At 31.0% G+C, this 25,990-nt stretch overlaps 1 protein-coding gene and 1 pseudogene across 1 annotated transcript; one reads left to right on the top strand and one right to left on the bottom strand.

The window, feature by feature from the left end:
- Positions 1–1,942: 1,942 nt before the first annotated feature.
- Positions 1,943–3,214, top strand: LOC123896898 (30S ribosomal protein S13, chloroplastic). Its single transcript, XM_045947321.1, has 3 exons — positions 1,943–2,171; positions 2,250–2,474; positions 2,845–3,214. The coding sequence occupies exons 1-3, from the start codon at positions 2,064–2,066 to the stop codon at positions 3,004–3,006; spliced, it is 495 nt and encodes a 164-aa protein (XP_045803277.1). The 5' UTR covers positions 1,943–2,063; the 3' UTR covers positions 3,007–3,214.
- Positions 3,215–18,755: 15,541 nt separating this feature from the next.
- LOC123895833 lies at positions 18,756–24,051 on the bottom strand (annotated as a pseudogene).
- Positions 24,052–25,990: the final 1,939 nt, after the last annotated feature.

Here is a 25,990-nt window from a genome sequence, read left to right as displayed (position 1 = left end):
ATAGGTGTGGATACACTTGTATATATTTCGCTCCACACTCGACCAAAACTTGAAACAATATGGGGATCAAAACTGCATTTAAACCTTAAAAATATTTACATTGAACATGAATTAAATCATTTTTAAAATTTAAAAGTGATTTAATTTGTTTGTGAAAAATAATTATGTTTGAAACATGTCCACCCAATAATACATTTATATAGTGCTGCTTATAAAAATAAAAAAAACAAATAAAAAAAAAATTAATTATATAGTGCTCTCTGAAACCCTTTAAAAGATATAAATGTATATATCTTTGTTAGTATTTTTTTTGAACTCTAAAATCTTTATTTTTTATAGGTGAACCCTAATAAGGTCTTAGTCAATCTTAATTTGGGACATTATCTGTTACGCCTATCGTCGTAGAATTGTTCCTAGTTACAATAAATTATTGTTTGAGTTTAGAGCTGTGTAACCTGGTGTTTGAACCTTCTAGATTTAAAAAAAAGTAGTTACATCTCATAAACTATATAAGTTGTATTGTTTAAATTGTTTTGTATCATGTGCAAATTTGCGTTTGTTAATTAAGAAGTTAAAAATAGTAAATTTATATTGAAACTTGTACATTTTATATTAAATGAATAAGTTTTTAATACTTATTTTTAAATGTAAAACATCACGTTATCTGACCTGTACATTATGCATATACTTCTACTAAAAAAATTATTTTCAAATAATCGAAATACTTATTTTTAATTGTTAGCTATATTTTGTCAGAATAATATGGTAATATTGTTGATTTTCAAGAGTTTGAGTTAAATGAAAAAATTGGGTGCTTAGAAATGGACCTATGTTTATATTTAAATACAAAATATTGCTGGCTTACTTTTTTTCTTTTTTGTAGTATTGTTACATCTATTTTTACGATCAACCACAAAATTACTTATAAACTTAAAAATGTGTCTATTAAATTGAGTTATTAAATCTAAATTGTTATTTTTTGAGTAATTTTTTTACACATATGAAAGTTTAAGCAGCCCTATATAAAAATTTAGAGCTCCTGAAATTTTTTTAGACTCATCCCACACAAAATGGGACCCTGGGCGTCCGCCCTTTCAGCCAATGCTTTATATAGTGGCTTGCCCTGCACAAAAAATTACATATATGAAAGTTTTATTAGCCATATATAAGAATTTAGAGGTCCTCAAATTGTGTTGTCTGAAACTACACTACAAACACGTGATTTTATTGGTGGGGGTTGATTCAATTGATAAGGATGCGAGTTCAATTTTTATTAACGTGAGGACCTCATTGGTAGATAGTGATACTTTATAAATATTTCCTTAAATGCTCTATGAACCTCGAGACTTGCTCTGACTCTAGTGAACTTGTAATACCAACTCACTTTAGACGTGTATTCTAAAAATAAAAAATAGGGTTAAATATGTTTTTGGTCCCTATAGTTTCACAGAATTTTCGTTTTATTCTCTAAAGTTTGTTTTCACATTTTTTAATCCCTGAAATTTTTTCACTCAAGGTTTTTAGTCCCTACTTTTCACTAAGGTTTTTAGTCCCTAATTTAAAGAGAAATTTTCGAAATTTTCTTGGTGAAAAGAGAAATTTGGATGAAAAAGGAAATCATGAAAAGATGTTTTTTCTTCGGGCCCCCCACGTATCTTTTATACCCCCAAATATTCCAATTTTGCCCTTGATAAAAACTTCGGTTCGCAGAAACCAAAGTTTTTTCTAGTTCAAATTCAGGAAAATTTCGGTTAACAGAAACCAAATTTTTTTTTCAAGGCAAAAAAAATTCGGTTCGTAGAAACCGAAGTTTTTATTGAAGGGCAAAAAAGTAAAATCCAGAGGGTGAAAAAGAACCATGGGGGGCCTAAAGAGAAAATATCTCATAAAAATTCATTAAGATGGGCCCAAATATAACAGCCCAAATTGAAAACGAGTCAATGGGCTTTCGAATTCAAATCAGCGTGTCTGAAAAAAAGAAGATAATGATGATAAGGATATGGCTATGGTGAATACTTCATTTCACATAAGCATTTCGTGAGAGAGTAAACAACAGAAGAAGAATGGTACAAACGCTTGCAATGCCTGTGGCACCTTCACTCTCAATAATCTCCAAACCCCAATTCTCCAATAGAGTTTCCTTCCCAATTCTCAACACTCCAAAACCAAAGGTAAAATAATTAGGGTTTCGAATTCAGCATATATTAAGCTAAATTTCCAAACGCGATTTTGATTTGATTGAATTTCAGGTTCAAAGGTTAAACATTGTGTGCGTTCGTGTTGGTGGTGTTGAAATTCCAAACAACAAACGAATTGAATTTTCGTTGCAGTACATTCATGGAGTTGGAAGGAACAGAGCTCGACAGATTCTAACCGATATCAAAATGGATAATAAAGTTACAAAGGATTTGAGTGAAGAAGAGCTTATTAGTCTTAGGGATGAAGTTTCTAAATACATGACTGAAGGAGATTTGGTAACCTCCGATTATCTTATTTTTTTGTTAAGTTATAATGAATCAAGAGACTAATTTGTCCTCAGTATAAAAATGTAATGTCGGGGATTTTAGCTCAGAGACTAATCTCTGTGAGCTTAGCTCAGTTGGTAGGGATATTGCATTTTACATGTAGGGTTTGAACCCGGACACTCCACTTATCCAACTTAAGGGTGGAATTTCTAGCTGACCAAAAAAATATAAATGCCGGGGATTAGTGTGGGTTTATCTTTTGGTGGGGACTAAATTGGGCCGAGAGAAAATTGTGGTGACTAAATTGGGTGTTCACACTTTTAGTTTACTAATATTCTGTTATGTAATTGTAAAGGTTTGAATTTTTTGTGAATTTCAGAGAAGGTTTAATGCACTTAATATAAAGAGGTTGAAGGAGATTCAGTGTTACAGAGGAATTAGGCATATTCAAGGACTTCCTTGTAGAGGACAGCGTACCAAGAACAATTGCAGGACATTGAAGGGTAAGAAGGTTACCATTGCTGGCAAGAAGAAGAAGTAAATAGTTACGTTGTTGATATAGTCACTTCACTTGTGTAAGGTAAAAAAAAAACCGATGTTTTGGATAATGCAATTGTTTTCATTAAATTTGATGTAATTTTGTTGTTGTGGAAGTTTAAGTAAAGTTTATTAGTAATATATCGGATGAACTGCTGATTGGAATCTGTTGTGTTTACATAGAGTAATAAAGTTATATGATCCTCTTAGAATCTGGTAGTTGAGTAAAATATACTGTTTTTATATCTTGTCTATATGGTATTGGGTTTAATGCATTGCATATGCTGTATGTGTTGTTCAACTATAGGGATGATTTTTGGTTATTAACTTGGTGTGGTAGACTAAATAGAATGTGCTAGTCTAGTGTCATCAAAATTTGCAGATGCTATTAAATGTTCAATCTGTGCATTAGATGAGGCTGTGTTCAATGCATGATTGGATTTGGATTAGCGGGTGAAGTGTAAGGGAATTGAATAAAATAGAATGCAAAGTTACCATACTTGTTTTTAGATTTTTTTTCCCCATCAGTAAATTGGAGCCACGGATTAGAATAACCATGATTGATTTTTTCCTCTGTGATATATGGATCATGTAGTGCAAGCAAAAGTAGAAAACCTAGCAGATGCCATGGAATAATAATCCAATTCTTCCTTGGTTTATCCTCCTCCTGAACCTGAAACATGATTCAGTTAAGACTGATATCAGTGATCATGATGCCCTATATATTTCCCCGGCCTTCAAAGATCATTGACTTGATTGTTGTATTCTTTTCCAAAGGTTTCTGGTAAATGATTTTTCCTATCAGAGTTCTCCTTGCTGTCCTTTCTCAGCCACATTGTTGATAGCCGACAGAGGAAAAACTATATTTCCTCCTGTCATGCGGTCTCACCAGAGGCGGAGTTTGACCGATTTCTTTAATTTTATATAATATATCCAACTATATATATAAATTTGTGTCATTATTGCTTGTGGTGATTAATCATTTCGAAAACAAGGCACATAGACACCGAGTTTGATTCCTGTAATAGGCATTTTGTTATTTTGGTGGCAAATTCTTACAATTGAAATAAAAAGAGAAGCTGCAATCAATTCTAGGTATTTTTTTTTTTGGGAAAAAAAAAAATCAATCCTAGGACTTGTTTACGCAGGCTATACCAATGTATCTCTTCAATGTATATATACTCCGGTACTCCACTATCAAGAAGAAAAAAATATGGGGTTCATGGCTCCCTCCTGTCACAATGTACATATTCTGCGTCACACTCACCACCAGAGTGAGAATCATTCCCATGCAAGAGAGAAAGTATAAGTTCCCATGAGGAAAATTCTCACGAATAGAGAAGAACACCTGAAATAAATTTGTTTAAAAATTTACAAAAGATCGCATCCTTACTTTGTGGGATGCCTGCAAGCTCGGATTCAATGCAAGAACCTTATTTTCTTCTTTGGAAAAATATAGCAATCCAAAGACAGCATGTTATCTGCGCCATTTGCATTTGTTAGTTCCAAACGCTGTAATTTGTGGAATAAGTTGAACATGTTTATTTAAGGCTTACTACCTTTTCCGCTTCATCTCCTCTGATAGCAGTATAAAGACTTCATACCTCTCCAAGCCTATGAGCTTCAACACCAGCTCTTCCAGGTCCAAGGCTTTGTGGTCCCCGATTGGTACAGGAGTCAGATCCTACTAGTTTCTTATTATCTTTCCACTATTTAAGTAGAGAACGTGCAAAGGAAGATGTTTATTTTGGTAATTTTGTAGGGCGTACGAAAAAAATTGGTAGGATGGCAAAAGAAAATTTCATCCTTATCTAGCTGACCGGAAGTATTGAATAGAAAAGCAATCAGGTGGCGGACTCATTTTGGGCCTTCTTTGTTGTTATTTAAGTTGATGAATTCTCTTTAGGCCCTTTAATATACTCTTTAGGCCCTTGAATTCTCTTTAGACCCTTCTTATTTAAGTTGATTATAATTTTATCAAATTCACCCAATATCAAACAAGCACTTAGTACTATTTTCTCTTTCAAGTGACGACATCATGTCACAATACTTTTCTTTTTATTATCATTCTCTTTTTTGGCAGATTTTTCACGTTAACTTCATTTGGTAGATGTCTTCGTTTTTTTGTTCAATCTTTATTCATTTGTAATTATTAAGGATCTGGATCCTCTCATTCTCTCTCCATCCTCTCTATCTCACTCTTAATCTCACTCTCTCTCATTATTATTTTAAACCTTTTTAATGAAGAGAGAGATTGAGAGGAGAGTGAAGGAGATGATCCAACCAAAACTATTAAATATCTATCAATATTTTTTGTTAGATAATTTACTACAGTTATGTTGGTGATACATGCTATTGCTTTTATAAGTTTATAATTTATAATTAAAATATTTGTGTTTTTTCTTGCATTTTGTATGCTTCTGTATTATTTTCATTACTTGGCCTTGGTTCTTCTTTTGGGCAACTTGAAGTTCAAATATGGAGACCCAGTCTTATCAAGGCCCAAGTTGTTATACAATTATATAAAACCATTTATTAGTTGTCTTTTAGTCTTAATTAAAAACTATTAGTTGCCAAGCCAAAAGCAATTTTGATGGCTAATGGAGATATTTTTATTAGATTTTCTTGGCACCCTGCTTGTGTCTATTTTTACTTTTTTGCTATATTTAAGTAGCGAATTAACTGACACCTCTATACATGCAATTTTCAAGATTTTATATTATTTTTTACTTAAATGAAAAACTGTGTTAGCTACTTAACTAGTTAACATCCCATATATATGAATTTTTCAGGATTTTACAACTTTTGGAACTACAATTTAAAAACAAGCACATATTAAACAAAAACTTAGAGAACGCTAATCGACCAAAACAACTACGAACAATGACTTTAAACATTAGAGAATCATCAAGGAAACATACTAGAAATGACTTCGCCTAGCTTCATTGTATAGCTACTATGTTGTATAGCTTCGTCGTTGCGGTCAATTTTCCCAGAAAACGCACTACTCTCTGTCGCTCTCACTATCCCAGAAAACGCAAAACCCTAATTCTGATTATCCCCTATAATTCTTTTATATTTATTTTTTGTTTTATTTTAATTAATTGACAATTACATGGCATATGATTGGATTAAAAATTCCAGGTGTTTGTTCATGTGGGGTTGTTGTTAGCCACATGTAAAAAACAAACGGTGTTGGTAAAAAAAAATAACGGAAGGGACTAACTAATAGAAATGTTGCTAACTTAAGGGACTGACTTGAAAAAATTTAAAATATAAATGACCAACTTGAAACCTAAAATAAATATAAGGGACCAAATGTGCAATTAAGCCTATTTTTTATTATATATTGGATTTTCAACTGATTATTTTTTACTAACTTATTGTGTACCGTTTTGTATACTAGAATGTACCATGTACCAAAATAGCGTACCGACTATGTATATCTCCACGTACTTAGTATACTGACGCAGTTGGAAGTGGTCACATTAGGAAAAGAACTGGAGAAACCTGCTCTGATACCAACTGATCACTTCCGACTGCGTCAGTTGGTATTAGAGCAGGTTTCCCCTGTTCTTTTCTTAACGTGACCGTTTCCGACTGCGTCACGCGTATCCAAATTCGTACCACGTACCGAAGCAAATTAGTGACTATGGGACTGAGGTATGCGGATTATTATGGGGATAAAAACAATTTAGGCTTGTTAATTAATACAAACATTCAAGTCTCAAGGGGGTCACACACTCACTTTCACACCATTGTCCTCAACCATTTCAAGGACCACAAATAAGTTGCCTAAGAGGATTAAGTCACAATAATAGAGGCAATCATGTGATGTTGTATTTATCAAAATTGATTTGGTCCCTTTCATGTCCAAAAAGATTAAAATTAAGCATGATCACTATTCATGCAATATGTTAGTCCCAACAGTATGTGGGCATAAACCAAACATCCCACAATAGTGTGTATGGCCAATGTGTCAATTATATTGTTTTGGTTGACATAAAACCACAACTATATTTAATTGCTAAAGTGGGGTTTATTTGTACTCAGGTTGAGAGACCTTATACACACTCTTCTTTGTCTACTTTAATTGCGTATGTTTTTACATTAATTTTAGGAGAATGTTAACTTGTGCCCTTAAGGGCACATGTTAAGAAGATAAATGTGGAAAAAAATTATTGAACTTGTGGTGTATTTAATTATCTAAACATTAAATTCTTTGTATCATTAAATGCTATATTTCTATTTTTAGGTAGCTTAACATGTGCCCTTAGGGCACAAGTTAACATGACCCTTAATTTTATGGTCTATATTTTGATGAAGGGGCCTCTTTTTGGTTCGATAATGACACCCACAAAAGGGATCTTATCTAATCTAACACAAAACAAATCTGCACACATCCCTCATTCATTTCAAGCCTAAAACACCCTCAAAACATTTTTTTGAGATTGTGATGTTTTAGATGTGAATTCTACACTAGGTTAGAAATTAATTTCATTTGTCTAGGATCAATTAGTTAAATTGGTAAGGATCTTGAACTTCTTAAAGAGGTTCGATTCATAATTCTTGCGTATGAAAAAATACAATAAAAACAAAACTTACTTTGTGTGCCCGACATATTCCCCTGACGAAGAATATTTTGTATTTACCACTAAATGGTGGTGAAAATTTCATGCCTATATCATAATAACTCAAAAAAAAATTGGTTTTGTCAAAAATTAATCTCAAATTTTTCAATTTTAATTTTTTTTTGCATATTTGTGTCAAAAAAAAAAATTGCATATTTGTCGTACAACATCTATTTCATATAATTACATATCTATGGATACATTTATTTGTATTTTTTAGCATGAAGGTTGTCATGTAGATGTGTTATGTGTATACTCTACCCAAATTATGACATTCCATAATATATATATATATATATATATATATATATATATATATATATATATATATATATATATATATATATATATATATATATAAAATAACATGCATTCATTCACATTGATTTTTATAACATTATCGATGTGTTTTGATTATTCTATGTTAATTTAGCTCTAAATATATGTTTTGCGTAAAAAAAAATAAAAAAAAAATATGCTTACTAGTTGACACACAACATTGATGTATGTCTAATGTAATACTTAAATATCGTTTTTTTTATACAGTTAATACTTAAATATCATTGTTATTCATTAATTGGTGATAAAAATTTATAAATCATAACTAACGTGAACTCTTGTGTCAAAAAAAAAAAACTAACGTAAACTCTTTTGAGTTTTGACGAATTTCTCCTCATGTATTTCATGGATTCAAAATACTAGTAGTACAAAACGAATTTGCACATACCCCTCCTTCCTTTCAAGCCCAAAAAAAACCCTCAAAAACAATTTTGAATACTAAAAAGATTAACACGATATTAGTGACGTCCTTTGAATTCACTTACGTACGTATTATAGTGAAACTAGATCTACAAACTAGACATAATATATGCTAGCAAGAAATTCATAATTTTCCTGACCTAATTTTTGGATTGGTATAAACTTTTGGTTATAACTAGTACACCAGTTAAAAATTGATCTAAATTTTCATTAAGCCAACATTCACGTAATAAGCATTATAAGAAAAGCTATAAAATGCCATTATTTTCCTTTCTGTATACAGTATGAGATTCCACTTAATTACCACCCACGTGGTAAGGCACTTATAAGAACAAATGATACAAAATATTTGAAAATGAGTTTCACTTCACCTAAGCCAAAACACAACAACAAATGGCAAGCAGGGCCAGTCATTTATGGAACATTATCTATATATGCGTTGCCTTAGCTTTCACGCTATTTAAACTAACCAGAAAAATATGCACCTTAATTAATTCAATTTGTCTATTACTATTTGCCTATAGTACACACCACTACTACTCACATTAGTTGTATATTATTGATTCTTTAATTCGAATAAAAATGTCAACATCTAAATACCCGAATTATACAAAAATCTTATGTAATTCGTTACATTCACATCATCCATAGAATTGAATCGTATCGTATCACAATTCACATGATGGAATATTTGATTCTCTATTCATAGATGTTATAAATTTTGATTTGTGGTATGAGGCGGCGTTCTAAAAAGTTTGGACGGCCCCTTCAAGAAAAAGAGAGGAACAAACAAACAAATAATATAGCTATTGCAGTTGATATTGATAAAGACGGTGATGATGATATTGGTCTACTCTATCCCGTGGTAATTTTAAAAGTAAGTGTTTATCGAACCATCAATGAGAACAAGCCACACATATACATATACATGTATTGAAATATTTGTTCTCGTTAGTTGTTGGATAAATATCCTTAAATTATTAAGGGAAAGTTTAGAAATATTTGTTCAGAACAAAAAAGTGCATGTCTATCCTGCTTTGTTACCGATAGTTTGATCAATCTTAGAGACAAAAGGTGGAAATAATAATCCAACGGTTCCAATTTACACAGGAGAAGTAGCAGTTTGAAAAACACGGGAGAGATCCACATCCTATCTTTGCCTAATATTCTAGTACTCCCTCCGTGACAATATATAAGCAAAAATCATCTTTTTAGATTCATTGCATAATTAATGTATCTAACTTATAATATAGACCAAATACATTAAATATACAATGAACCTAAAAAAATGATTTTTGCTTATATATTGTTATGGAGGGGGTATGTATCATGGAGGAATATAAAGTAGCTTAATAATATTAGTAGTATTTTGTAGATAATGTTTCTTTTGAGAAACGTAGACAACATAATGAAGCCTTTATTATTTAATTTGTTTGCATATAAATTGGAGGGGCTCAATTCTTCCACATGGGGTATGTAGCCAATATCAAAGTGGAAGAAATTAAGAAAAATAAACCAATGAATCATGGAAGAGTGTCGAGTTTGTTGGAAGTTGGAACCATTAACTAATTCATTGTCGATTTAGTTGGAACAGTGTTTAGTAGGGATGCCTAAAACAACTTTTCATGTCTATCAACTTTTCTCAATTAGGCTTTTAGAACTTTTTAGACATACGTTCAATAAATAGTTCAAGTGAAGGTGATTAATCAATTAATAATTACCAGCATTGTTTGTAGCTTTTGTTGCAAGCCCATTATCAAAATTTTGTGACCAAAGTACATTATCACCGGAGGCGGGGTAGCTAAGTAGAACCATAGAAGGGAACACGTAGATATCAATAGAGCATAATTTGCAAGTCAGTTAATAACTTGATTTGCCTATCTATAAATGTGTGAGATTTGAACTTGTCAATTCTTTATTTTAAGGCGATTAATGAGGGAGATAATTCAACTCACTCATGTACATGAGGGAGATGACATGAAGGACACCCCTGATTTATCAAGGAAACAGTCATTGTTAAGTCGAACTTCAAAGAAACAAAATGATAACCTTTATCCCACACCAGTTGGAGGGCAGTGTGGCCCCATAGTTCAGCCATGAGTACCTACATCGACCCGACCCTAAGTTCCATACCACACACCACCAATTCAAGCTCCCGACTCATCTCGGATCATTCCACCACAAGCACACTTGAAGAGAAATTCAATTATTAGACTAACTACACTATTAGAAATTTGTAGTTTACCTGTAATTTTTTCTGCGGCAAATAATTCGCAGGAATACCTGAGGATTTTAATGCAATATTGACTCATGGAAGGAACTTCCCAATGGATTTTAGCTAAAAGCATGTTTGTTCCAAAATAAATTTTAAAAAAAAAAAAATCATCTCCTTGTTATAATTTTCTTTAAAAGAAAATGTGAAAACGAAGAAAAAAATTATAAATTGTTTGAAACGGGAAACTGCTTTGAGCAAGACCCAAAAATTTTAGAATGGGTCTGATTCCTTATTTTTGTCATAGACTCAAAGCATGTGTGACTCTTCAGTAAGGTAAAGACTCAGTCATGCCAAGAGACGAGGTAGTCCTGAAAAAAATAGGGACCCGTTCAAAGGACTTGGTCTTCCTACCTTATCTGATAAAGGCGATACCTAGTCACGTCAAAGGGGAGATAGGTCCGGAAAAAAATAGGGGCACATGGCACATGGGACAGCTCCCGTTACTTCCTCCATTAGTTCCCCTATTCTCTCAACCACTCCCTCACTATTTCCTCCACTATTCTTAGGGCTCGTTTGGCCCAGCATTTTTTTAGAGCTTATGCAATATAAATTATGTTTTATGCTATTTTATAAGTTCACACTAGTGAAAATTGTAATTTTATAAACTATTTTATCATAAACTACCTTGACAAACTTATAATAATATATAAAAATTACATAAGCTGTTTGCATAAGCTATAAAAAAGAGTTAAAAAAGTCAGGCCAAACGGACTCTTAGACATCATACACATGAAAAATGATACATTCTTTTTTTTTCACAAATATACATATTCTCAAATTTCATTTTTTACGTAAGAACAAAAACTATTTTGAATAATTTCTTCAAAAAATTATTTTCATCACGGTTTTTTCTAGAAAAAGTGATTTTCATTCTGATAAGCAAATAGACAACAGATTTTACTCTTTTTTAGAATAGCACCTTTTTGGATTTTTAGTGCTCTATTTTATTTATGAACTTTGTGTATTTTTCTATGCTTTGTACTCCTTCCTTATGCTTTGAATATATCGATTTTGCTTATTTAAGTTATATCTTGCTGGCTTTAAAAAAAAACAAACAAACATGCCCTAAGTTTATCGTGCCAAGTCATGTCTTCTACCGTAAAAGGGAGATCTTCTTTCATTGTTGGGCCCATATTTCCCGGCCCACGTAAGTTGCTAGATACTTCTAACAGGCATATGGCCCATTAAATACTTTATAATCAACAGATATTTATGAAGTCTAATTTCCTTGACTAAACGGTGTAATATTTTTTGTTATCAAGTAGTCTAGTGGCTAGAAAATCACATTAAATGTGAATAAATTGAAAATTTGGGGTTTAAATTCTGACTCCTGCACATATGATAAATCACTAGTGTGATATCCCTGCCAACTGAGTTAAGCTTACGGGAACAAAAAGTGTAATTTCTCTAGTCACAATTACAAGTGTTAAAATACTATTACATTAGAAACTTACAACTTGTAACTTCTGTTTAAAATTCCAAATTGAAATGATAATTTTGTGTGTACCAATTAATTATTATTTTTGGGCAGGAATTGAAACAACTAATTTTCAACCAGATCAAACCATAATTTTTTTTTACCGGATCAAACCATAAGGTTTTAAATGAAAAAGAAAAATAAAGAAAGAAAAAGAAAGCAACTAGCAAACAATTATTGTCTATACATTTGAAAAAAAAATAAAGATAAAAAAAAATAAAAAATAAAAAATAGCCAACAACTCAATAGGAGCTACATATTTCGAGTGGAGAGTACTAGGTATTGTTGGCGCAACAAGAAGAATCAAACACACACACTGTACAATTTGCATAGGCTCAAGGCAAGCCTAGGAGCATGAACTCTGTTTCGAGCAATTGTGTTTCGAAATAGATGAGTGAACTTCGAATGAGGAAGAAGAAGAATACTCGAGATTGCTAATGAAGAGAAAAGAAAAATTTTATTCTTCCACTATTGGACCATGTAAAAGTTGTATTACAAGTGATACACATGATCTTTATTTATACAATCTAAAAGAACACTTGTTTTGAAAGCAAGTAACAAACTTCCTAATAAACTAACTAACTTGGTTGTAACTAACTCACTTAGTTAGTTGTAACCAACTTTATTCAATCTAACAAACTAAACTTCTAGTTATGATATTACAATCTAACACTTCCCCTTAATTTCATAACTAGAACACACATTCAAATTTTTATCAGACCAAGCTTCTTCCTTAAGTATTCAAATCTGTCCAATTTCAATGCTTTTGTAAAGCCATCTGCTAGTTGCTCTTCTGTTGGACAATACTGAATTTCAACCATTCCATTTGCCACTTGCTCTCTAACGAAATGGAACTTGGTCTCTATATGCTTACTTCTCCTATGGGAGATTGGATTCTTTGCTAAGCTGATTGTAGACTTGTTATCAACTCGAAGCTTGAGTGGTTTCTTCACTTCGCACCCTAACTCCTTCATCACTGAATCAAGCCATATCACTTGGAAAGTTGCAAAGGTCCCTGCAATATACTCAGCTTCACATGATGAAAGTGCAGTCACTGGCTGTTTCTTTGTGCACCATGAAACTACAACATTATTGTGCTTGAAGACATAGCCTGATGTACTCTTTCGATCAATTATGTCTCCACACCAATCACTATCTGAATATCCAATTAAAGTATATTCTTTATTGCTAGTGCCATAAGGAAATAGCAAGTACCTTTAAGATACCTAAAGATCCTTTTAGTAGCTACCAAATGAGATTTTCTAGTATCATGCATGAATTTGCTAATCACACTCCCTGAGTAGCAAATATATGGCCTGCTGTTGCACACATACCTCAAAGTACCAACCATTTGTCTAAACATTGTTGAGTCAACCTTCTCTTCATTGCTGCACTCATTAAGTTTAGTATTTGTCTCGGATGGATTCGAAATTGGATTGCAGCCATTCATTTCGAATTTTTCTAGTAACTCACCAATGTACTTTTGTTGATGCATCACTATTCCATCTTGCACTTTTACAAATTTCATTCCTAGGAAATATGATAACTTGCCTAGATTAGTCATTCCGAACTCTGATTTTAGCTTACACTTCAGCTCTTCGATTTCACTGGCTTTGCTTCTAGTTATGAGCAAGTCATCAACATATGGGCAAATTATCACTGTATTTTTTCCATCAGAGTTCAGTTTCACTTTGAACTCCCACTTCACATCTATTTTCTTCTTCTTGTTTGGCAAGGCAACTAGCTTCCAAGTGTGATTCTTTTCGATCGACTTAAGCTCTTCTTCCATAGCCTTCTTCCACTCATACTTTTCAAAGCATCTCTGAAATTCACCGGTTTAGAGTTAACTCGAAGTGCAAAATGAATTAGCTCACCTTTATCATTAACTGCACTGTCATGAGTAATTTCACAATCATTCGATCTGGCTGGTACATGCTTTATTCTCTGAAGCCTTGCTGACAGATGAATTCTATCATCACCATCACTTGAACTGTGCATGTCTACTTCATGATTGATACCTTGATTTTGATCACCACCATTGACTGGTTCGACTTCTTCATAACCCTCTTCTCCATCTGATTCATCACTTGAATCTAGAGAGATATGATTATATTGAACCTCATCTTTGTACACAGAATTTGTCTCCTACTTCCATTTCTCAGCCTTATTCACTATCACATCTGTCCTTAAATTCTTGATTGATTTATCACTTTCTTTTTCAATTAAGACTTTAAATTTTTTGAACACATCTAAAGCTTCACTCTTAGGCTTTATTGTATCCAGCCACAACATTCTTGTATATTCATCAACAAAAGTGATGAAATACTTGCTTCCTCCCAATGACAACACTTCAAAGGGACCACAAATATCTAAATGAATCACTTGTAAGGTTGCACTAGCTCTCTTAGGCATATCAGATACAAATGAATTTCTACTGTGCTTACTCTTCACGAATTTCATTTCTAATATTAATTTTAGGCAAGCCAATCACAAATTCCTTAGAATTCGAATTACTCAAGCTCCTAAAATTCAAGTGACCATACCTTTTGTGCCATAATGCTTCAACATCTTCACTCGTTGTTGTAGCCAGGCACATCATAGCATCAATTGCAATGTTGCATTTATAGGTCTTGTTCTTTGACAAATTGCACATCAAAACCAAACTCTTCATTTTGTCGAACAGCTTCAGTGCATTATCTTTCATGTTCACTGAGAACCCTTTTTGCACCAATTGACCTAAGCTAAGCAAATTACACTTCATCTTTGGCACATACAATACCTCCTCAATTATCACTTTTCTACCATTTTTGTTTCTGATGACAATGTTACCAGTACCTTGTGATGCTAGTTTGCTATTGTCAGCCAACCTTATGCTTGTCTTCTTGCTTGCATTAAAGTTGGTTAACCATTCTCTGTGTGGTGTCATATGATTCGAGCACCCTGAGTCAAGATACCATTCTTCACTTTTCACATTATCATCACAAGTAGTAGCCATCATCAACACGGCATTAGCATCACTTTCTTCTACTGCATTGGCTTCTTGTTGGTCCTCCTTGTACCAACACTCATTAGCAAAGTGACCATATTTTTCACAATTATAGCATTTTACCTTACTCTTATCAAAGTCCCTCTTCTTCTTATTTTGATTCTTGACAAACCCTTCTTCTTTAGAAGATTCATGTTTATCATATATCTTGGACTTGTCATCATTTTCCCAACTACCTTTTCCTTTCTTTTTGTAGTTTTTGCTACTATCATCTTTTTTGTTGGCTTGAGCCTGTAGGGCTTGTTGATTTGATCTCTCTGAACCTCTACTAAGCACTTTGATCTCATGTGCTTCTAAAGCACTTTGTAATTTCTCAATTTTCGTAGTGGTTGTATCTTTCGAATATTCTATAGCCACTACTACATAGTCGAAACTTGGAGTTAAAGACCTTAAAACTTTCTCAACTACCATTTCATCAGTGATATTCTCTCACAGTTTTGCATTTGATTCACAAGTGCAAGAAGTATCGAGAAGTAATCACTTACCTTTTGATCTTCCTCCATCACCATCGACTCATACTCTCTTCTATATGCCTACAACTTCACATTCTTTACTTTGGCTCCACCATCATGATAGCTTTCAAGAATATCTCGAGCCTCTTTAGATTTTGTTGATTTAGCAATCTTCTCAAAGTGTTGAGCATCACAGTTTTGTTGAATGTAGAACAAGGTTTTGCAATCTTTCATCTTGTTCTCTTTGAATGCATTCCTCTGTTCATTTGTTGGATTCTCTACCAACTCTTCATAACCACATCAAGACAATCTTGAGCTCCAAACAGAGATTTCATCAATGCATTCCACCTATCCTAGTTCTTTCCATCAAGAACCATAATATTGGTTCCAAAACCATGAGTTTTCATCTTGATTCTTCAAGAAATCAATGCACACAACTCACTCAGTGTTTCCCAATTAATTTTCCCTCACAATTCACTCGTGTTTCTCTGTAATTGAACCAGGCTCTCGATGTCAATTGTTGGCGCAGCAAGAAGCATCAAACACACACACACACGCTGCACAACTTGCATAGGCTCAAGGCAAGCCTATGAGCATGAACTCTGTTTCGAGCAACTGTGCTTCGAAATAGATGAGTGAACTTCGAATGAGGAAGAAGAAGAATACTCGAGATTGCTAAAGAAGAGAAAATAAAATTTTTATTCTTCCACTACTGGGCCATGTAAAAGTTGTATTACAAGTGATACACATGATCCTTATTTATACAATCTAAAAGCACACTTGCTTTGAAAGCAAGTAACAAACTTCCTTACAAACTAACTAACTTGGTTGTAACTAACTCACTTAGTTAGTTGTAACCAACTTTATTCAATCTACCAAACTAAACTTCTAGTTATGATATTAGAATGTAACATGTAGGACATATAGTGGGGAATTATGTTGATTGAACGGAGGCTTTATATAATTCTAGGAACATTATTATTCCAATCGAAATTGCGAAGAAAAAAGAATGAAAATAGTGAAAACGTTATTTTTTGGCGCAACATGTGTCATAAAATTAGATAGTGGTGTTTTAGGCGTCTAAATGCGCAAAGAAAATGTTTTTATTAGAGAGGAAAAAGAGAAATCAAACAATGAAACCTATCTACTCTATAAAATTAGAAATATACTATTGCATGGAATACCATGCTGACACACGTCAATTAATGATACATAGTTATATTTTGTGAAATTATGAATTTGATTTTTGAAATAGATTGATGCATGCATATATATAGGTGGTGACAAAGTGTACAGGGATAATAAAGATAATTGTATGTTTGTCAGAGGCATATATACCCATTCTGTGTGTGGATTGTGTTGATGATCATATGGATAAATGTATACACGTAAATTAGAAGTATGGGAGTGCAAATTAGTTCAATCTTCATTCATATAACTCGTGTGTCATTTATTTTGCTTTAGAAAAAAAAGAAAAAAAAAACTCGTGTGTCATTATTTGTCGATTTGCCGTGCAAGTATTTTCATCGTAATATCATACGTACCTGAGGACCTTACCGAAAAAAAAATACGTACCTTAGGAGTAGTCTCATCTACAATGTGCTAACAACAAATGGTTAATTTGAATCGAACTTATTTGCCTCAGCATGAATAATAAACTTTAACCTCTCAAATTCCAATCAGCGCCGGCATTGAGCAAGGGCAACACGGCCCTTCACGCATCGTCTCAAAAATAATGGGTTCAAAATTGGTTTGTTAGGTATTTCTAAAACATTTGCTAAGTAGTATATTTTTTCCGTTCCAAAATATAAGTAAAAATGCGTCAAAAAAATTTGATGTATTTGACTAAAGATTTGGACCAAATACATTCACTTTTGTTGACCAACTTTTGTTTATATTTTAAGACGGATGGAGTATTTAAGTATTGGTTTGTGTGAAATATTACGTGTGGTCAGATACGACCCAATTTTACTAAAATCTTTTATCTTTTAAAGGGTCTCGATTTTTAATTTGCCACTGACCTCAAAATGTGTCGGACTGGCCATGATTCCAATCCATCTCAATTAAACAGAAAATTTGTTGAATAATTCTCAAAATTCCAACACTCCCTGCCGTGTTTTAATTCATGTCGTGCGTGCTCAAATTCAAACCAATTCAAATAAAAATCGTAAATCAATTCAAAAAAATCGAAAACCGTAAAAAACTGAATATTTTTGGATGTTTTGGATGTCCGTTTGAGAAAATCGCTAGATCGAATTTCAGTTTGATTTTTCAAAATCGATCCAAACCAGACCAAACTGCATACATATATTTTAATACTTATTTATCCTTTTATTAGTATGAATATATATTGGATTAACCTTCATGAAAACTTGTTCCATAACATTAGGCGAGTTATTAAAAAATAATATAAATTAATTAAAGTATATTTTGAAAATAAACTAGTATTATATACCTAGAGTTAGTTAAATTTTGCTTATCTATTATTTATATGTTTAGGAGTTTCTCTCTCTTGATCACTTTCATATGTGGCATCCTCTCATTTATCATAATCTATGTGACAACTTGTGAGAGCATGTTTTCCTATGAGGCAACCTTTGAGAACTTCAATAGAAATTATGTAATGTATGTACTCATACTAGTATGAGACCCGTGCCAAGCACGGGGGTAAAAATTTACTTATTTTTTTTTATAACATAAATAAAATCTATGATGAATAAAATAACAAAAAACATATGATGAAAAACAATGGTCAATTTTTACAAAATCAAACAACTCATACAATTTCTTTTCGTGATATCTAAACTAATGGTCAATATTTAGGAAACCAAACTTATAATTTATTGACACCATTAACAAAAATATATCATCAAACGGTGAATCTCATTTGAAGTAATAACAGATTTGTGCTACATGGGCTCACACATCTCGATACACCTTCGCATAATATCAATGAAAGTTATTTTTATATCACTGTTGTTGGTTGTGTACACCACTTATACGTAATTCACCTTAAAACAATATAAATGCTTTCTTATCCAATAAAAAAAAATGATTCAACATGAATAATAAATAAAACGATTGTCAACACTATTTGAAACTTCAACATAAATGTGCATATATTGAAGCGTGTTTCATAATAGTAATTTGTTATTAATAATAGTCTGAACTGCAAAAAACAAATGTAAAAAAAAAATGAAGTTAGAAAAAAGTACACAAATAATAATAGATGAAATTTAAGAAACAATAATAGTATATTATAATGTTAAGAACTAACCTGAAAAGTTTAGAAATCTCTATACGTTCTGAAAAACTTCCCGATACACAACATTTGTAGTCTCACTACAAATATTATTATCTTCATCCAAAATCAACAACTTCAATCCCTTTCTAGATGTAACACGCGAGATAAATGCCTACATGAGATAAAGATTGACCTTGACTTTTATTGATGGTCATTGCAAAACAAAGAGTTATTGGAAATTGTCTACGCTTAAATTTAAATGGTAGACCAGGATCACTTGGTAGCAAATTAAATCTAGGAATAAATATTTTATCACCCGTATTTTTTCCTATAATGACCGTAGCACTTATACTTTTCTTTCTTAGTTGGGTCACTGTTAACCTCGTACCATTACATAAACCATTTGTCTGATTAATGTTTCTCAGGAGCATAACAGGACATCCCACTTTTGGTTTTAATTTGTGATTAGGAATCCCCGAAACCTTGATATCATTCAAAAATTATGTTGTGAACCAATCTCCTTGAACCTCTGAATTTTCATCTGATCGAACCCAGGAGTCAGAGCTTAAATATTCTCTCTCATCGCCGGGAATCAATGACATAAGATAATCATTAACATACTCAACTGATTCGAGAGTCGGGGCAAGAATTCCCGTTTCTTGAAAAAAAAATGGATTGTTTTTTTTTAGATGAAAAATTTGGATCGTTAATATTATCCAGAAAGTTTGGATATACAAAATCGACCAAAGACATCAACGGATTTGTAGTATCAGTTATAAGCAAATCTTCAGGGATTTTAATATTGCTCTGACCATCTTCATCTGCATTGTCATCACTGTCACCAATTGATAGTATCCATTTACCAAATTCTGCAATTTCTTTTTGTCCAGCCGGTATAGATGATGCACCCAATCTCATATTCACAGTAAGTCGCATTACAGTACAATGAGCCCATAATTTCGAAGAATTAATTGCCAAAGAAACAATATCTTGTCTTGACCCTCTCCTGATTACAGGTAATATCTGTCTAAAATCACTGCCAAGAACCATTGTTATACCACCAAACGGTTTGTACTTGTTGAGCGAATGTTTCTTTTTCATAATATCTCGCAAAAATCTATCAACTTGGCTTCACAAATTAGCTCTTCCTGTAGACTATCCTTAAAGTTGGATGTAGACAACTCATTAATTTTAATAGGGATTCCAAAAGTTGAGTGTGCAGTTCTTCCACCCGGTAATAACAGTGATGCAATTCTGCTAGAAGTTGCATTTAATACAATTAACCATTTTGATCTAACGACAGCAGACAATGTTTTCTATATAAATGTTTTTCCAGTACCCCATAACCATATAAGAAAAAGAAATGACCGTAACCTGAAAGAACAGATTCCATAATCTTATCATATACATCCCTCTGCTCACTGGTCAACATGGATAATAGAGAAGCATGTGTCTTTGCCAATTCAGTCCTATCATAATTAAGGGCATCTACGATAAACATATTTGTGAAGGTCGACATACCGGTATGATATGGATGTGGCATAGGCTTGTACTTCTCAAGAGTTTTTCCATTTAAAAGAAGCACCATTTCAATCTATATTAAACACAAATTCTTCAAATCATTTTCAAGTTGGCGGGAATTTTGCGGGAATTTTTTTTTTACTATTGTGCAGAAAAAACTGTTGATTCTTCTATATTTTGCACAACATTTAGCATATACACGTCATTTGCAAGTTTCACCTTGAAATAGTATTGGTTTTCTTTAGCAATTAATTTCAAGTTATAGCCATATCACAATAATAAATGAATAAATAATATAGTACATGTTCAACAATATTAATCAGACATATATTAATTCAAACTCTAAAAGAAAATAAATATCGAACATTTGACAACAAATGTATCTACTTGAATTATGGATTACTAAGGATTCCCGTTCTCAATATATTATAGAGACTTAGAGTTCATCTTCTTATAACCACTTATCTTCTTATAACCACTTATCCAACTAACATTTACATAAAGAATAAAAAAGTCTACATAAAAAGTATGCGTATGTCTTTATATAACCATTCATCAATAATTGTTGTTTTCGACCCCGTAAGACATCTCCAAGTATTCTTGAGATTGAAAATAAACTTTTAAATTTTCTCTTTGTAGCTTCCTTTACGACTTACATTACTTGAAGAAAAAAAAGAAAAAAAATAGGACATTAAATCATTATAAGGTAAAAGAAGAATATAATAAATTAAGAAGAAAAAGTTAATGAAATCTAAAGACAATCGAGTTGAGTGAATAAATTGAAAAAAAAAAGTACATTGTTATTAGTCTCTTTGTTAGAACTTCAATATCACTTGTGATCTTTATTACTCAAAATCCTTTCTAACACTAACATCATAACATTAGAATAGCAAAGTATCAAAGAGGAAAAATTGAGGTTTAGAGACGAATTTGGAAAACACAAACTGTGACTATAAACTTTAAAAAGGACAATTTATAAATATAGACTCTCATAGTAATATGAGTTTAAATGAGACATCATATTAATATATGACTATAAATATAGTTCTAAACTTCTAATATGAATTACTAAAAAATAAAATAAAATAGGCCTTTTATTAATATATGACTAAAATACAGTCCTCAAATTAATATATGAGTAAAAATACAACCCTATATAAATTATAAATAAAAAAGACCCGTATAAATTACAAAATAAAAATAAGTCTCTATATTAATATATGAATATAAATATAGTTCCCATATAAATTAAAAAAAAAAATAGTCCTCGTGTAAATTACAAAAATAAATAAATTATTAGACCCTGTAAAAATGCAAAAAAGAAAAAAAAAAAACCTATGTATTAATATATGAGTTTTATATATATATATATATATATATATATATATATATATATATATATATATAAAGTAAAATAGATATGAAAAACTACTTACTTACGGATAGTGAATTTCATCATCGAATAGATGATGAACTTTACTTAAAGATAAACTAATTAGAAGATTATGAGTTCAAATTTTGATTGAATTGATTATTGGACAGACTTTACTTATGGTCTACTTGAATTATGGATTACTAAGGATTCCCGTTTACTTATGTTCTACTTTACTTATGTTCTACTTAAATTAAGACCCAAAAAAATAATATGAAATTTTAAATACTTCAAAAGATTAATCATTGCAGTTGCGCGTAGATCACATATTGAAAAGAAAAATGTCTTGCACAATTCTTCACGTTAATTTGCTAAATTATCTTGAGTCATTAGCATGTCTTGTTTGGCTTTGTGAAGAGAAAACAATGCAAATTTTTGGGTCTAAAACCCCAAAAAATTGCCGATGTACACATAAATTATTTTATTAATTAATATTTGACAACAAATATTGTCTAGTTAAGACTACATTAAACAATATATTATTGAATAAACCAAAAAAAAAAAAAAAACAATATATTATTGAGAGAGTACTTTACTACTTTATAGTTCATTTTCTCAAAACCATTTTTTGACTAACATGCATCTAATAATTGTTGTTTTCGACTTTGTGACATATCTCAAAGTGACCTTGAGATTAAAAAGACTTCTATCTTCTCTTCATATCTTTCTTTCTTTATGATCACAATTAATCCTGAAAAATAGAAGAACATAAAATGATTAACATAATAATAATAGAGTAAAGAAGAAAAAATTGAAGAAAATTATACGGACAACAAATATGAGTAATAAAAAGGGAATAAATTGAAATATAAAAAATAATTCACATCACAAATAATCGTGGAAACAACTAATTAATATTAGTTTTAAAATTTCAAGTAAATAAATAACAATTAAAATAACTAAAAGAAAATATTTGAAAAATTGTGATTTGTAGTATTCACACCGTAGTATTCACACAAAGATCATATATATATATATATATATATATATATATATATATATATATATATATATATATATATATATATATATATATATATATATATATATATATATATATATATATATCACCGTTGTTGGTTGTGTACACCAGTTATACATAATTTACCTTAAAATAATATAAATTCTTTCTTATCCAATAAAAAAAACGATTCAACACGAATAATAAATAAAACGATTGTCAACACTATTTGAAACTTCAACATAAATGTGCATATATTGAAGCGTGTTTCATAATAGTCATCTGTTATTCATAATAGTCTGAACTGCAAAAAAAAAAATGTAAAAAAAAAATACCAAGTTAGAAAAAAGTACACAAATAATAATAGATGAAATTTAAGGAACAATAATAGTATATTATAGTGTTAAGAAATAACCTGAAAAACTTCGCGATACACAATATTTGTGGTCTCACTACATATATTATTCACACTGGTCGGTCCAATTCAGCTGGCTACAATGTCTTTGCACAACGGTCACCTATGCATGGAGCGTGCAACTCAACTATAAAAACAACACTCCATCATAGAGATCATTGACGAACACGTGATCTATTCTTTGCACACTCTTTTTTATACTACAAAGCACCCAAGCTCTGAACCTTTGAATTTCATTCACATAAAAAATACTTTGAAGTCTATTTCAACTCATTGTATTTTAGCTCCAAGGTTTTATTAGTGTTTTGCATTATCACAACAATCTTTATTTATTATTTATATTGAGAAGTCTCTTGCTGTGTGCTCGAGCATTGTGTAGAAGTCCCTTGCTGTATGCTTAAGCAATTGTAATTTTGTGTGATTATAGTGGAAATCCATTAGAAGTGCAAGGGGACTGGACTACTCTCGTTTTGTGAGAGGAACCCGTATAAAATTGACTGTGTTCGTCTTCTCTCATTTATCTCTTTACTCTTGTGTTTGTTTTGTGTTTATCCGTTGCCTTTAAGCTTAAACTTGAAAAAGTTTTTGTTTGTCATAAAACACAATTCACCCCCCCCTCCCATTCTTGTGTTTTCTTATCAATAATGATACTTTTATATAAGTTTAACTGTATTTTTCTCGGCTTTCAATCATGTAATTTTAGCCTCTTTAATTTGTTTAGCGATATGATCATCTACATTCGGTGCAACCACACTTTTTGTGGGACCTAGAGATCGTGAGTTTTGAGGTGAGCATCGATGGAGGATAATGTATATATGTAGTCTTGGCTACCCCATTTTTATATAAATCTTTTGATGGAGAATTTTGTCACTCTTTATATTAATAACCAGCTCAATGAATTAATCACTACAACTGTATGTAAAGAATATTCGAGTCATTAATAAAAAATCTTTACACTGGATTTTAAATGAGACTATAAAGGTCTCTTTACTCTTATAAATATTTCTATAACAATTCGAAATTAAAAATGGATCAAGTTAGGAACATGTAAATGAATCATTACATATATTATATTAAAAAGTGTGTAGTTAGTTGTATAATTCTTGATAGGATAGACATATATTATGGTTACAGTTTTATTTAGTTCTTTTGTGTTGATTCAAAACTCTAATAAATTTGGAGTTAGAATAATATTCTTTTGTGGTGACATGTGCTTTGCCAAGCACAGGATGATTTCGAGTTAGAATAATATTTTTTTTTGTTACATGAGTTGGAATAATATTTAATTATTATTGTGTAAATAAATGTCTTAATTGTACCCAAAAAATAAAAATAAATATCTTAATTGTATAATTGGTCTTATATATGTTGATCACTTACGTTATTGATGTCAACTCGTCTTTTTTGATAAATTTTGAGTTAATTTCGTCTACAACTTTCACGTGTCACCCTCCTAAGTTATTCATGCATGCAACTTTATTAGTTACACATATTTTTCTTTTTTCTTTTTTTATTTTTTATTTTCTTTTATTTTTATTTTTTTTGTTAAAATAAAAATTAAATTAGTTACACATATGATTTAAACAAATGTTTGACTAAAAGGATTAACTTGACACTTTTCAAACATAAGGGAAAAATTGAAATCTAAAATAAATATAAGTGACTAAACATATAATTAAGCCTTAATACATTTAAAATAAATACAAATTAATTAATTTTAAAAATGATAATATAATTATTATTTAGTTTGATTAATTTAAACAATTACTCTCACCCGTAGGATTTTTTTGGTACAATATTTGAAGGGATTCATTCACACAAAAAAATTTGTAGGAATTTTTAGTGATGTTTACTCTAATTAGAATTCGCAAATTATCAAAAAATAAATAAATTAGAATTTACAAATAAAAAAATAACAATTATATAGAATAAGATATGCATTCTAAATATCAAAACTTTGTAACCAAAATAAAAAATATCAGAACTTGAAAAGGGGGCAAAAAAAAAAGTGTAAAAATTTCTAAAGAGAATATAGAACATATATAACTTTTAAAATTTTAAATTTACCTAAAATTGGAGTAATAAACCACTAAAAGAACCATTAACAGTGGATGGCTAGTAAATATTAAGATAGAAATGATACATTGATAGCAATAACATTAACGCCTAATACTTCTTTTTTTTTTTTTTTTACGGAACGCCTAATACTTCTAATTAAGAAACTAAAAACAATACTAATTTACATCTTTAATATAAATCACACGCTTTTCGCCGATTGTATGTATTGCAGAGCTTTTCCAATAGTTTTACTCACATCCTATAAAAAAATGGTTACGTTAAGCAAAATAAATTAATCAATCAATAGTATAAAATAAAATTGAAGAAAAATAAATAAATAAATAGACAAAATTATTTGATAGTACTGGCAAAAGAAGCAACACACCTTATATAGAAAATACAATTTTGACAATCATTCTTATTGACATGTTAGTTTGTTCAAAAAATATATTTTACGAAATGTTCTATGCGCATGATTTATATTGCCTTTTATATTGAATCAATCAATAGTATAAAATAAAATTGAAGAAAAATAAATAGACAAAATTATTTGATAGTACGGGCAAAAGAAGCGCACACACCTTATATAGAAAATACGATTTTGACAATCATTCTTATTGGCATGTTAATGGAAATAAATTAACATTTAATATTATTTTTTTAGTTTGTTCAAAAAATATATTTTAGGAAATGTTCTATGCATATAATTTATATTGC

The sequence above is a fragment of the Trifolium pratense genome, linkage group LG7 (genome assembly GCF_020283565.1).
Source record: "Trifolium pratense cultivar HEN17-A07 linkage group LG7, ARS_RC_1.1, whole genome shotgun sequence".
NCBI classification, from domain to species: domain Eukaryota; kingdom Viridiplantae; phylum Streptophyta; class Magnoliopsida; order Fabales; family Fabaceae; genus Trifolium; species Trifolium pratense.
The sequence above is the reverse complement of the archived record's forward strand: the minus strand, read 5'-3'. Positions and strand labels throughout refer to the sequence as shown.